The 14,838-nt window shown below is 38.4% G+C and overlaps 1 protein-coding gene and 1 long non-coding RNA gene across 2 annotated transcripts in view; one reads left to right on the plus strand and one right to left on the minus strand.

Moving 5' to 3' along the window:
* LOC141442109 (uncharacterized) overlaps window positions 1–14,838 on the minus strand; it is a 59,220-nt gene that overhangs the window by 30,573 nt on the left and 13,809 nt on the right. The window lies entirely within an intron of this gene.
* The window catches only part of LOC141442508 (uncharacterized), a 4,624-nt gene continuing 4,272 nt past the window's right edge, over window positions 14,487–14,838 (plus strand). Inside the window, exon 1 of the mRNA XM_074107529.1 lies at window positions 14,487–14,507. Coding sequence (XP_073963630.1) covers window positions 14,487–14,507 — 21 coding nt within the window. The remainder of the gene's footprint in view (window positions 14,508–14,838) is intronic.

The raw sequence follows: 14,838 nt of genomic DNA on the forward strand, positions 1-14,838 counted from the left end.
CGACTATTGTGAATTGTCCCACTCCTGCTGGCTCGTGCTGAGTCACCGACTTCGAGCTAGTACGTACCTACTTACCTAGAAAAATATTTTCAAGGGTTTTGTAGTCGGTTCCATTTTTTGTTATTTTTTTATTTTTTTGGAGTCGGTTTTACTTTTTTGTTATTCTCAGTACGTTGTTGTCAGTGCAAGCGTAACGATGCCAACGTGTGTTTTTACGAAGTGCAAAAATCACTCGCGAAAACGGAACAAATCAGATGGAATATCATACTTTCAGTGAGTACCTGCTGTTTTTTCCAAATCCATATGTGCGGAATTACATTTGATATTTACCACGAGCTTTGCGGTGAAGGAAAACATAGTGAGGAAACCTGCACTAACCTGCAAAGCAATTCAATGGTGCGTGTGAAGTTTCCAATCCGCACTGGGCCCGCGTGGGAACTATGGCCCAAGCCCACTTGTTCTGAGAGGAGGCCTGTGCCCAGCAGTGGGACGTAAATAGGCTGGGATGATGATGATGACTTAAATAAGTATTTTTTAGGTCATTATCGTGCCACAAGAACTTAAATATGAGACGGAACCAGCTTTGGGTACGGAAATGACGCAAAATAATTCCTTCTGTTTACCTATGGCAGACATAATAACATGCAATTACATACCTAATAATATGCAATTTTTTAAAAATCCTAACCTTTTTTATATATTTTCATTTTCCCGATGAATGTCACGATTTGCAAAACGTACGAAATGGGTCAGGCTCAGGATTAGCATTTCGGGTTAAAGAAATTTATTATCTCAAAAGAAATTTACATTTCACTTAATAAGACTAAAAAGCATGTCTGATTTAACATTTACGCCCGTGAGCAATTCTATGTTAATTATTGTATATTGTACGTTGTGTATCAAAATATTCCCTTTGTACGCAATGCAAAAATTGACAATAATTTATTTTAGATTATCATGCCCTAGATGTTCATCCTACACCTTTATCCAACAAGACCTAAATGAGACATACATTTATAAAAAATAAAGTTTAAATTTTCTTTAAAATTATATTAATAAATTATGATAATTAATTACTGCCTGACAATAAGTAATTATGTAACAAATCGTTAATTGTGTCCCAGTATTGTCACAGAATAGATATATTGTGCTTAGATTAAGTGAATATTGAAGGAGGTATAGCTTCCTCGCTTGACCTACTTTTGAACATGGGCATTAGTAGTTTAGCAATCGTTGTAGTAATAATTCAACTTTATTTCAACCATGGAACCCTTTGTTAAGGGTGTTCTGTGACGCACTTTAACTGGTTTCTGAAGCGAAACTTTTTCGATTCGGTCAGTAGGGGTTTTGTGATGTTTACCACTTGAGTTTATTTTTTACTAGGCACTGGCACAGGGAACCTTCCAATGTACACTTTTCTTCCCCTCCCGTCGACCATGTCCAACTTGGCGAGGTAAAGCATCGTATCTCAAGTAACTCTTTTGTAAAAACTCGTTTGTTAAGTTTGCTGCTCTCATGATATCTATTACAGCTGGCGCATAAAAATGGTATTTACCGTACAAATTCTGATAGTCACCAATAATGCTTCCAGTCAAAACTGCTGCGTAAGTAATTTCAATTAACACTACAGTTTTGTGAGCGGATAATTCCACAGTAACAGATTGGCCCAGGTTTAGTTTCAATGATCACCTTCTCGGCTATACCGATTGGTAGATTCCTGCTCTTTATTTTACTGTCACGCCATTTTTTGACGTATCAAAATGATTGTTGTGTAAATTTATTATGATATCATAGTATATGTCTTCGTCAGGTATACCTCTTCTGTCCCATGAGGAGCGAACAACTGTTTCCACATTTTGGAAAATACTGACGTTTGATCTGACAATGCCACTTGAATTATTGATGTTACTTTGTCTCTTAAGTACAACAACCTTCTAAAACGGGCTCTAAAATTTTGATTTTCTTCACAAATAGTTTTCTTCTGACTGGTTCCCATTCGAAATAATTAAAAAATCGTCATAATTTGTCGGTCTTTGAGGAATAAGTTTGTTAGGAGCCTTTCCAAGTTTTTTGTAAATCCTCTATTTAAAATTATAGTCTGTAATATTGAATATTTTATCTCTTTCTCCGTCACCACTTTCATATCAGAGCCAAATGTTTGAATTTTCACATTGTTCCTGAAGATCCCACCGTTATATTTATTTTCAGTCTGGCATCAACTATTAGAGGTATTGTTACTAAAACTATGAAACTTTTTACTGTCGTGCTCTTGGAGAACAAATATTATGTTGAGTGTAAGAATCGTAGTGCATAAGTAACTAGATAAATATTTTAGTGCGCATATTAGCAGTATCAATAATTTACTAGCTTTACAATAGGCTGTACTTACATGTTTATTTTATTGTTATTAAAATCTAAAAAAACTAAAGAGATTGATGATTAATTAACTCTTTTTATTTTGATTTAGTTTCTAGAAAAATATCACTTAAGCGATAAGGCCTTCCTTGCTCTTCCAATTTTTATTAACGCACTGTACTGGATGACGTTCAAAACAGAATGATTTGTATTTGCATTGCTCTGTAATGAGACTGCGGCGTGAATGCGGAATTTCTAATAATTTAACTCTTCAACATTTACTAGTGTTACCTCTGGCCCTGTACGAAGAGCAAAAATCGAAGTTCGTATCGTACGTCTCTCTTACTCAGCGTATTAAATAATATTAGCGTCAGCGGGACGGCAAAATATAATGTCGAATTTTTTCAAAACTGTACATACCTAAGGCCATATATATTTAGTTTAAAACATACGATATTGTTAGATTATTTTATTGTGCTAATAGGTTTGTTTCGATTTATGTTTGTCTATGGTTTGTCTTTTTCTGTTCTATGTCAAGGAAACGTTATATATAAAAGTCATGTCAAAGTTGTGCTGATCTTTTATTCGCAAGATTATTTCTAATATTAAAAGGTTATGGGTTTAAAATGAAATAACAATGCGATAATCGGTCGGAAAAATGGCTCAGAAAAAATAGTCGGAGTATTTTGTAATTTTCAGGTAAAATAAATTGATAAAAATTGAAACGGTAAAACAAAAGAATGGCTTCCATGGTAATGCCCCAACTTGACGAAAAGCAAAATTTTTCAAATTGGAAATTTAGAATTAAAATATTATTAGAAGAAAAAGGCATTGCAACAATTTTAAAGGATGATCCTCCAAAAGATAAGGAAAAATTTCTACTTCAAGATGCGAAAGCAAAATCCACGATCGTACAATATGTATCCGACAAATATCTGGACATTATTAAAAAGGCCGAAACGAGCAAAGAAATGATTTCAAAGTTAGAAGAAATATTTGAACGGAAAAGCGTATTTAATAAGTTACACCTCAAGAAGAAACTACTATCATTAAAATGTACGGGTAACTTACAAGATCATTTCTTAAAATTTGACTCGATCCTTAGCGAGATGGAAGCTGCGGGCTGTAAGCTGGACGAAAGTGACAAGGTAGCTCATTTATTACTTACTTTACCAGATTCATATGAAACAGTTATTACTACTCTAGAGACTATGAGCGTAGACAAAGAATTAAGTCAAGACTTTGTAAAAGCCCGACTATTAGATGCCGAACTTAAAAATAGCGGCAAAGAAACAATGCCTGAGGTGACATTCATGGCCTGCTTTAAGTGTGGCAAAAGAGGCCACAAAGCAACCGATTGCTTTAGTAACAACTACAACAATTATAACCAACAAAGAGGTCGTACTGTGCATAGAGGCCAAAACTCATATAGAGGAAGATCATACCGAGGAAGAGCATACAGAGGTACATATAGAGGTCAAAGTCAAAGCCCACACAACTCGAAAGATAAATTATCATTTATAGCAATGGCCGCAATTGAAAATACAGATAATTTCATATTAGATTCAGGTGCAACAAACCATATGGTAAAGAAAGAATGTGAAAAATATATAACTAATATAACAGAACTATCAACACCAATAAAAATACAAATAGCAAATGGACAGGTCCTAATTGCTCGAAGAAAAGGCATCTTAACAGTTGATTACCAATGTTCACGACCATTACAAATTGAAATTGAAGTATTACTAGTAGATGGATTGCGACATAATTTATTATCCATTAACAAGCTAACAGAAAAAGGTTTTAACATCACTTTTACTAACAACAATGTTACAATACGGAAAGAAAACATATGTATTAAAGGTAATAAAAGTAATAACTTGTACACACTGAAACTTGACTTAAATATTGAAGAAGCTCATATTGCAAACAGCAACAGCGATATATGGCACAAAAGACTTGGTCATATAAACTACAATGATTTGAAACTTTTAAACTTACCTGTACCAGAGAAGATATGCGATACCTGTATTGAAGGAAAAAGCACAAGGAGAAGCTTCTATTATCAGAAAAGCAACAGTAAACAAATTGGAGATTTAATACATTCCGACATATGTGGACCGATAGAACCAACTAGCATATATGGCTTTAAATACTTTCAAGTACTTATTGATGACTATTCACATTACCTTGTGGTACGTTTACTGAAAACTAAAGATGAAGCTGAAAGCAATATAATAAACTACATAAAGCTTATAAGAACACAATTCGGACTAAAAACAAAAAGATTAAGACTAGATAATGGGGGCGAATTTAATTCAAACAACTTCAAAAATTACTGTACAAATAAGGGAATACAAATAGAATATACAACTCCCTACACGCCCCAGCAAAATGGAACTTCAGAGAGAATGAACCGTACAATATTAAATAAAGTGAGAACAAAACTAATTGAGACTAAATTACCGAAAGAATTATGGAGCGAAGCAGTAATGACATCTGCATATGAGATAAATAGAAGTCCGACTGCAGCATTAAATGGAAAAACACCATTAATGTTATGGCATGGTCATAATAACTTGTCAAAACTGAGAGTTTTCGGCAGCCAAGCATGGGCTGTCACATTACCTAAACCAAGAAAGTTAGAGCCAAGAGCTAAGAAGTTAATAATGGTTGGATACTCTGGCTCGGGATATAGACTATATGATCCAACAGCGAATAAAGTAATTATATCTACAGATGTAAAATTTAATGAAAACGAAATTGTATACAAAAATGAAAAGACAGAAGTAAAACAGACTAAGTTCTTACCGTATATAAATAATGATGATGAAGAAGAAGAAGTCGAAATAAATAATGGAAAAACATCAGTAAATGAGAATGAAAATGAAAATATTGGAATCGAGACAAATAATGAAAATATAAACAGACGTAATGAGGAAGAAAATAATGGAAGTGAAATTAATACTACAACAGAAGAAGACATATTTCATTTATGTTCAAATGATATGATTGATAATACAAGATCAGGAAGAAAAATAAATAAACCAAAACATTTGAATGACTATGAAGTTTACATGGCATACTGTTTAATAAGTTCAGAAGATCCTGTAGTTTATGAAGAAGCGATTAAAGACAAGGAATGGGAAGAAGCAATACAAAAAGAAATTAATTCACTAGAAAAATTACAAACCTGGGAAGCAGTAGAAGCTAAAGGCAAAAAGGCAATTGATACGAAATGGGTGTTTAGGACTAAAGAAAACGGACTAAAGAAGGCTAGATTAGTAGCAAAAGGTTTTCAGCAAAAGGAGAGCTATTTCGGAAACAATTATTCACCGGTAGCAAGGATGAATACAATTAGAATGCTGTTAGCACATGCAGTAAGAAAGAATTATGGTATATGTCAATTAGATATACCTACAGCTTTTTTGAATGGAGTGTTGGAAAATGAAGTATATATAAAAGTACCGAAAGGAGTAAAGGTTGAGAAGAATAAAATATTGAAGTTAAAAAGAAGCTTATACGGATTGAAAGAAAGTCCAAAATGCTGGAATGAAAGGCTTAATGATTTCTTATTAAACAACGTGGGACTAAAAAGGTCTCAACATGATTTTTGCTTATATTATAACAGCAAAGTATGGTTTTTAGTATTTGTCGATGACATACTGCTGACAGGAGAAGAGGAAGAAATAAAGAAAGTAAAGATGATGTTATTTCAAGAATTTAATGCAAAAGACTTGGGAATGATTAACAAATTTCTTGGAATGGAAATTACTAGAGATGAAAATGGAATGAAAATAAATCAAAGCAAACAAATAGAAAAAAATGTTAGAGAAATTTAATATGACTGAATGCAATGGAGTTAAGACACCTATGGAAAAGGATATACAAATAACAGAAACTACTGAAGTAATAGATGTTCCGTACAGAGAAATAATTGGGAGCTTAATGTTTTTAGCAACAGTGTCAAGGCCGGATATCAGTTATGCAGTATCCTACTTAAGTCAATTTTTAGATAAACCGAATATTGAATGCTGGAAACAAGCGAAAAGGATTCTGAGATATATGAAACAAACGAAAGATTATGGACTGAACTACAAGAAAGATAGTGACAGTTACACTATCGAAGCCTACTCAGATGCCGATTGGGCAAGTCAGAAAATAGACAGGAAAAGTATGAGTGGATGTGTGATAATGTATTGTGGAAATGTCATTGGATGGTTTTCACGGAAACAGAATAGCGTCGCGCTTTCTACAGCCGAAGCAGAATATATAGCACTGGCAACTACGTGCAGTGAGGTAATAAACATCAAAGGACTAGCGAGAGACTTTGGTGAGTGTTTGATACCTATAGTTTATGTAGACAACATGGGAGCTATTGCCATGTCAAATAGCTATGAAAATAGCAAACGTGCAAAGCATATTGATATTAAATATCACTTTGTCAAAGATTTAATTAGAAATAAAACCATTGCTTTATACCATGTCGACTCATATAATAATGCAGCTGATATGTTTACTAAGATATTGTCTGCAGAAAAATTTACTCATAACAGGAATTTGTTGTCTGTACACTAGTTAATATATATATTATATTTCTTATTACTTTTATAAGAATATGCGTTCCAAATTAAGGAGGAGCTAGTATAATTAATGTGTTAATGATAGACACTATTTCTTTTACAGTTTTATTACTTTAGCGAATGCTATACATTTAATGTTATTTACTTTGCAGCCGTTATAGTGCGATTGTAAATGTTCAGATTTAAATCATTACATTTATAATCGAGGAGGAGTGTTAGATTATTTTATTGTGCTAATAGGTTTGTTTCGATTTATGTTTGTCTATGGTTTGTCTTTTTCTGTTCTATGTCAAGGAAACGTTATATATAAAAGTCATGTCAAAGTTGTGCTGATCTTTTATTCGCAAGATTATTTCTAATATTAAAACTAGACCAACACAGATTCACAAGCAGATTCGTACAGAACTCCTACTCTTCTGCCTACTCTTCAGCCACAGCGCTGCTTATAAAATTGCTGCGCAGTGACACGCCGTAAACGTCACGTCATCGTTTTATATAAGCAGTGGTGTTTACGCTTAGCTATAGTTACAGACCAACAGACAAACAGTTGAAGAAATATTTTATTAGAATAGATAAATATGTTTGTTTATTTAACTGGACCCGAGTTATCACAAAAGCGGAGAAGGTCAAGATTATGTTAATATTCTTTACACACACCACATGTTTGTTCGTTTGTTGCATTGTTGATACCAATTTATTATTCCTTTTATAAGTTTTGATCTTTTGATAGTCTATTTAGTATATTAATTGCATAATCTATACCTGTCACTTACCTATACCTACTATTTTTGTATGCGAAAATATATTTTAATCTAAAAACCTGTTTTTCATCATTTAATTTAAACTATTTTTGCATTATTTATAGTCTTAAAAAAAACCACCAAGCGCATACTGCGAGTGCGAGAGACTTGAACTACAAATAATATCAATGATATTATCCATCGATTGTGCTGTTGAGCTGCTTCACTAGTTTTATTAACAGATTCCAAATGATACGCTAGTATGTTTCCATGAATCGCTGTAAATGCCACAAAAATATCAGTTATCTGTATGTTTTCCTGTTAATGTTTTTTTAAACGATAACTAGGCCAAAGATTATGAACATCGCCAAAATATCTTAATATTATCATTCATTTAAGATTTCAAAGAGTCCACTATTCATTTACTTAATATCATTTTACTTACTGGGACCATAATTTACTGTGGAATAATGGAAATTAAAACTGTGCTTTATGTCATAACCATTATAGTTATCAAAACAGTGTCCGCTAAAATATCAATAGATGTAAAGACTGACTCTAACGTGAAAAACGTATCTATTACATATACTGGTGCTGACGTGGACGTGATAAATGCTCAAGAAGTCATGCGATTTCGTTTAAATAGTCACATTTTCAAAGAAGCCATCAAAACTCACTTCGGAAGGAAACCAAGCAATTTTTATTTAAAATCGCCCACCCCTTGGGGTGATTTATACAAAAAATATAACTGGGAACAAGTTACAAGAGTGTTAACAGTGAAGTCCGCTAGAGTGCACGATATTGTATCGAAACCTGTCGTGGTATTAGCTCACGATTTCGAAAATCCATCGAACATAACCGTAAAAGTCAGCACAGGAATAAGCCAAACGGTTGAAAATACAGTGACAACCAGCTGGACGAGGAATCAAGAAGTTTCGATTTCCCAAGAAATTGAATACGATTTGAATATATTAGTCGCGAAATATCCGGTACTACGGGACTGACGTACACCTCTAGTTACGGGAAGAGCGAAGAGAAGGCCGAATCGATAACTATCGGGACAACTAGTGGTGTGTGAGAAACGGAACTGAAGCCAGGCCAGTCTGTGACAGCTGTGCTTTCAGCCAACCGCGGCTATTTCGAAATAGAGGTCGTATACGCGGCAAAATTGAGAGGAAATGTTGCTGTTAATTTTAAACATAGCCACAACGGTCACCATTTCTGGGGGCCTTCAATTGAAAATATATTGACTGGTGGTGGCTTACAGAACGAGATAACGGAAGTTCAGCACATTAAAGTTGGTTTTTACGCCGAAGCTTCTTTGAAGTGTCTACGATAAGGCTACGGGGTTGCCATTGTAAAAAAATTATTAGTCAATCTGATAACAACCTGTACCAGGATGACAGGTGTCAGGATTGACTTCTTAGCGGCGGACTACTATAATAAGCGTTTATCTGCATAAGAACATGGTATTATTAAATAATATTATTTTTGCATATACTTACATCAGCGTTTAGTAGATAATCAAATCATTAAAATGATTAAAAAAAACCTTTTTTTTTGCTTTTACTGAGATTGAAAATGAAATGTCACACAAATCCAGCTATTTTTGCCCCTTCACAACTCCAGGGTACAGTACAACATAAAAAGCTGGCGCAGCGGCTGAAGCGACCGAGGAGGGCAGGTATTAAAATACCAGGGTATCGGTTCAGCATACAATTTCATTGCTGCCGGATTTGAGACCCTGGGTCCTTGGGTCCGGCGGAATTTATTAATAACTGCAAAAGCACCAGCAGGGCTACTACGAAACTCAAAACTCGACAGTCCCTCACGCTCTCGTATGTCAGAGGGACCGCACCGCACGACACGAACTTCGAGTTTCGAGTTTCGTAGTAGCCCTACTGGTCGACACTACTGGAGACCAAAGGGCTGGCAGCTATCTCTCTCAACGAATCGCCATCGCCATTCAACGAGGGAATGCTGCCAGCCTCTTGGGCACCTGCCATAATTAATAATTTTATAAGTCAAGACTGCCAGGCTGAAATGGGACTGAGCAGGCCACGTCAGCCGTATATGGAACCCAATAGGTGGGCTAAAATAGCCACAGACTGGATACCACAAAACGGACTTCGGCGGCGTGGCAGACCCAGACGTCGATGGCGGGACGATCTGGACGCCTTTCTTCGCAGCTGGTCAGAGATCGCCCAAGTACGGGTAGAGTGGAGGACATGGGGGAGGCCTTTGCCCAGCAGTGGGACACCTCTAGAGGCTTCTAAATAATTAATATATAATTTAACTTAATATGTGTTTTCTTTTGTTCGTGGGGTGGCCGGACAAGAATAGCTCCCCCCCATCTCATTCCGTTGGGTGTCGTAGAAGGCGACTAAGGGAAAAATCCAGAAGACGGGCAGCAGCGTCTTCTGCGTAAACCATCAGCAAACACTGCGATCCCCAAGCCGCCTGCCAAGCGTGGGGATTATGGCAACCCCCCCCCCCCAAAAAAAAAATGATAGGTACAAATAAGCCGCGGCCCCTAGTCCCCGGCAGCTCCTTTATCCCTGGCCTTGGTAGCGGGCCAGGTAACGGAGGAGCAAGGGGTGCGAAGAATCTCCGGGTGACTCCTCGCTACCATCCCCACCGGACATTGGCCCTGGCCACGCACAACATTCGCACGCTGAGGACAGATGAGAAAATCATTGAGCTGGAGGAAGAATTGAGTAGTTTGCGTTGGGACATCATGGGATTATCGGAAGTCCGACGAAAGGGGCAGGATACGATAATCCTGGAGTCTGGCAACATGCTCTTCTTCCGGGAAGGAGACCGAAAGTCTCAGGGTGGTGTCGGGTTTCTCGTCCGCAAGTCCCTCATTAATAACGTGGTAAAAGTCGATAGTGTGTCGAGCAGGGTAGCATACCTGATACTCAGAATCACCGATAGGTATTCGTTGAAGGTTATCCAGGTGTATGCGCCAACCTCGACACACCCTGACGATGAAGTAGAGGCTATGTATGAAGAAATCTCTCAAGCCATACATTCCTCCGAGACATACTTCACCGTTGTTATGGGGGACTTCAATGCTAAGGTGGGCACTCAGAATGGCGATGAGTTGAGAGTGGGGCCGTACGGTTATGGGCAGCGGAACCAAAGGGGCCAGCGGCTGGTCGACTTCTTGGAGAAGGAGGAGCTCTACGTAATGAACTCCTTTTTCCAGAAGCGACCATCCAGGAAGTGGACGTGGATCGGCCCCGATGGTTCAGTCAGAAATGAGATTGACTTCATTATGACGACCAAGAAGCGAATATTCAGTGATGTCTCTGTGATCAACAGGGTGAAAACCGGAAGTGATCATCGTATTGTCAGAGGCACACTGAATATTAATGTGAAGCTAGAACGGTCACGTCTTGTGAAGTCCACGCTCCGTCCTTGTCCTGCCCAAATCCAGAACCCCGAAAGCTTTCAACTCTTATTGCATAATCGCTTCCAGTGCCTAGCCGAATGCAAAACAGCGGACGAGATCAACAACGGGCTGGTAGAAACTGTTCAGGCCGTGGGGTCCCAGTTCTTCAAGACTCCGCGCCGGAAAAGACCTCAGAAGCTCTCCAATGAAACCATTAAATTAATGGAACTTCGGAACGAGATGAGGCTGCAATCTTCAACTGACATGTCGGAATATGGCAGACTTAATAGGCGAATCTCAAAATCCATGCGACACGATGTGCGTGCCTTTAATACTGCACGTATTAAGGAAGCAATTGAGCGGAACCAGGGCTCTAAAGTGTTTGCAAAGAATTCGTCTATTGGGAAAAGCCAAATGACTAAGTTGAAGATCGACGATGGCAGTATCATCTCATCGAAACCGGAGTTGTTGAGAGAGCTTGAAAGGTTTTACGAACAGTTATATGCCTCGACACAGAAGCCCGTTGTAGGTGCAGCTCAAGATACCAGAGCTAAACTAACCCGTCATTACACTGAAGACATCCCAGATATCAGCCTGTACGAGATTAGAGTGGCTCTCAAACAACTTAAAAACAACAAGGCTCCGGGGGATGACGGAATCACGACAGAACTTCTGAGAGCGGGTGGTAAACCGGTACTTGTAGTCCTCCAGAGGTTATTTAATTCCGTCATACTCGAGGGTACCACGCCGGAAGCATGGCACAGGAGTGTGGTGGTGCTCTTCTTCAAAAAAGGCGACAATACCTTATTGAAGAACTATAGACCCATCTCACTCCTGAGTCATGTATACAAGTTGTTTTCGAGGGTCATTACGAATCGTCTCGAGCGAAGATTTGATGATTTCCAGCCTCCCGAACAAGCTGGATTCCGTAAAGGCTTTAGCACCATAGACCACATTCACACGCTCCGCCAGATTATACAGAAGACCGAGGAGTATAATCGGCCACTATGTTTAGCGTTTGTGGACTATGAAAAAGCCTTCGATTCAATCGAGACCTGGGCTGTACTGCAGTCCCTTCAGCGATGCCATATTGACTATAGATACATCGAGGTGTTAAAGAGTTTGTACAGCAGCGCCACTATGTCGATCCGGTTGCAGGACGAGAGTACACAACCAATCCAACTGCAGCGAGGTGTGAGACAGGGAGACGTTATTTCTCCGAAACTGTTCACAAATGCGTTGGAGGACGTTTTCAAGCTCTTGGACTGGAACAGGTTCGGCATCAATATCAACGGCGAGTACATCACCCATCTTCGTTTTGCCGATGATATAGTCATAATGGCGGAGTCGCTGGAGGGGCTCAATACTATGCTCAGTGACCTCAGTATCGTCTCCCAACAGGTGGGTCTTAAGATGAACATGGACAAGACTAAAATCATGTCAAATGTCCATGTCACACCCGTGCCGGTTATCGTTGGGAACGATGTACTCGAAGTTGTTGACCACTATGTTTACCTGGGACAAGTTGTCCAGTTGGGTAGGTCCAACTTCAACAAAGAGGTCGCCCGAAGAATCCAACTCGGATGGGCAGCGTTCGGGAAACTTCGTGATGTCTTCTCGTCCAATATTCCGCAGTGCCTGAAGACTAGAGTCTTCGACCAGTGTGTGTTGCCAGTGATGACTTATGGCGCTGAGACGTGGTCCTTAACTGTTGGCCTCTTAGAGAGGCTCAAAGTCACGCAACGAGCTATGGAGAGAGCTATGCTTGGAGTTTCTTTGCGCGATAGAATCCGGAATACGGAAATTCGTCGAAGAACTAAAGTCACTGACATAGCTGGAAAAATATGCAAATTGAAGTGGCAATGGGCAGGCCACATCGCTCGAAGAACAGATAACCGTTGGGGAGAAAAGTCCTCGAGTGGCGACCACGAACCGGAAGACGAAGCGTTGGCAGGCCTCCCACCAGGTGGACTGACGACATCGTGAGAGTAGCGGGAAACCGGTGGATGCAAGTGGCAAGTTGTCGTTCATTGTGGCGTTCTAAGGGGGAGGCCTTTGTCCAGCAGTGGACGTCTTCGGGCTGATGATGATGATGATGATGATTTCTCTTTAATATTATTATTATTATAAGTTTTTAATATTGTGTAAGTACCAAATTTCAAAACAATCTGACCATTAATTGTCAAAATGCACTTGTAAGATTTGACCCAACAAGCTGGGCAAGTTAAATAGACATATGTAAGTTTTTGTTAAAAACCCATTTTTAATAAAGCTTTTTTGCTGGCTGTACTTTTTGTTGACTGTAATTACTGGCTGGACCGGACTGGTCCAAATGAATTTTCAATCTGAAGCAAAACGCCCAGCTCGTAAAAAGATAATAATTACTATTTACCGAACTATGAAAACAAAGTAAATTAAATCGACGTTTCTGAGCGCGACAGTTAAGGCCATCAAGGATGACCATGTAATAAGCGTTACGTAAAGAGTTATCTATTACTACTATTAAATGGATTGGACTAATTTGGGCCAGGCTTTCATTGAGAGACAAGACGGCCTTTTATCTAATGAAGGCCGGTGGTACTGGTAGTTTGGATAAGTACTGGTTAAATATGGTTCAATTCAATTTTTAATAAGTTTTTGGTAAAAAACATTTTGTTGACTGTAGTTGCATCGCCACCCAAAGTACATTTGCATACCTACCAAATTTCAAGTCGATGCCATTAACCTTTGAAGAGTTCCGTCCTGCGGAGACGATCCTGGCCGGACTACCAGGATGTCACTACCAGATTATTGTAATGTCACACAATTTTAACACAAGCTTTGCTAAGCTTACTTTGGGACTAGGTCAATTGGTGTGAATTGTCCCGTGATATTTACATTTATATTTATTTATTTAATTTACATCTAACACTGGGAGTTGGTCGAATTGAACTTGCAATATTTGAATACAGTAGACCTTAAATACGAACTTATTCACTAAAAACTAATTAATCACTAGGTCTGTAATATCCTTAACCGTCAGTTAAAACTAGTTCTAACCATGATTTGAAAGTTAACCAAACTGTGTCACCAGCCCAATCTAGTGCATCTATTGTCCACAAATAGAATTGCACGTTCACGCACGACCATTCTTCGTTCAACAAACTTTAATACATACCCGACATACCAAACACGACCGTACCACAATACAATAAAAGCGAAACTACCCGCACTATTGAATTTAAAAAAATGTCGTCACAACTGTCAATACGCTTCAATCAGTCGAAAAGTAATCTTATTTACAAAATCAGAAGATCTATTTTAAGGGATGTTTCTAAGTTTGTAATTGAACTTCTTTCTTTTGCTGTCGATTCAGGTGGTTTTAAATTTTACAGTCATTCAAATAGAGGTGTGTTGGGCGGTGTGAAAATGATTGTTTGTGCTCTGAAGGTACGCAGTTCGTCCTTGGCGCCACCTGTCGCGAAGTAGGCTAAGTACTTACCGGAAGTGACATTGAAGGCGATAGCCACAAACTGACCTGACCAAGGGGGCACTCCGTAGACTCCGTACTATAAACATATTTACGCATCCCACATATAAAATGCGACAGTTTAAAGTCTGAAGGTTTGTTTGTACCTTTTCACGTCAAAAACTGCTGAACTGATTTAAATGAAATTCGGTATAGGTGCCGTGGTGGCCTAGTGGTTTGACCTATCGCCTCTCAAGCAGAGGGCCGTGGGTTCGAACCCCGGTTCGCACCTCTGAGTTTTTTCATGTGCGG

This window comes from Choristoneura fumiferana, chromosome 25 (assembly GCF_025370935.1).
Source record: "Choristoneura fumiferana chromosome 25, NRCan_CFum_1, whole genome shotgun sequence".
In the NCBI taxonomy this organism is placed as follows: Eukaryota; Metazoa; Arthropoda; class Insecta; order Lepidoptera; family Tortricidae; genus Choristoneura; species Choristoneura fumiferana.